This window comes from Penaeus monodon, chromosome 34, assembly GCF_015228065.2.
Source record: "Penaeus monodon isolate SGIC_2016 chromosome 34, NSTDA_Pmon_1, whole genome shotgun sequence".
Classification (NCBI taxonomy): domain Eukaryota; kingdom Metazoa; phylum Arthropoda; class Malacostraca; order Decapoda; family Penaeidae; genus Penaeus; species Penaeus monodon.
Genome location: NC_051419.1, coordinates 12,667,719 through 12,667,991, shown reverse-complemented (window position 1 = coordinate 12,667,991; position 273 = coordinate 12,667,719). Strand labels below are relative to the sequence as shown.

The following is a 273-nucleotide window of genomic DNA, read 5'->3' as shown; positions in this document are numbered from 1 at the left end:
TGTAAAGCCTTTCCTTACCAGTTCCTGAAGAATTTGTATCCTTTCAAGAGTTATTTTGTAATTATTGTGGTTTTTCACGAAAGTTTGTTTGACGTGGTCCCTGGCGCTGTCCAGGAAGGCGCAGAGCCACTTGTACACCTGCAGATGGCAGTTCTGTTCGGCCAGGACGGAGCACATGTCCTCCAGGAGGAGGAAGCCGGATGACGTCACCTCGCCCTGCGGTCGAGGAGGAGGGGAAAGTGAGTGCATCGGCGGGAAGCCGTGGAACTCTTG

At 52.7% G+C, this 273-nt stretch overlaps 1 protein-coding gene across 1 annotated transcript in view; it reads right to left on the bottom strand.

Annotated features, from left to right (window-relative positions):
* The window catches only part of LOC119594597, a gene marked incomplete in the record, with an annotated part of 14,942 nt that overhangs the window by 2,889 nt on the left and 11,780 nt on the right, over positions 1-273 (bottom strand). Inside the window, 1 exon segment of the mRNA XM_037943638.1 lies at positions 19-216. Within this exon segment, the coding sequence (XP_037799566.1) occupies positions 19-216 (198 nt within the window).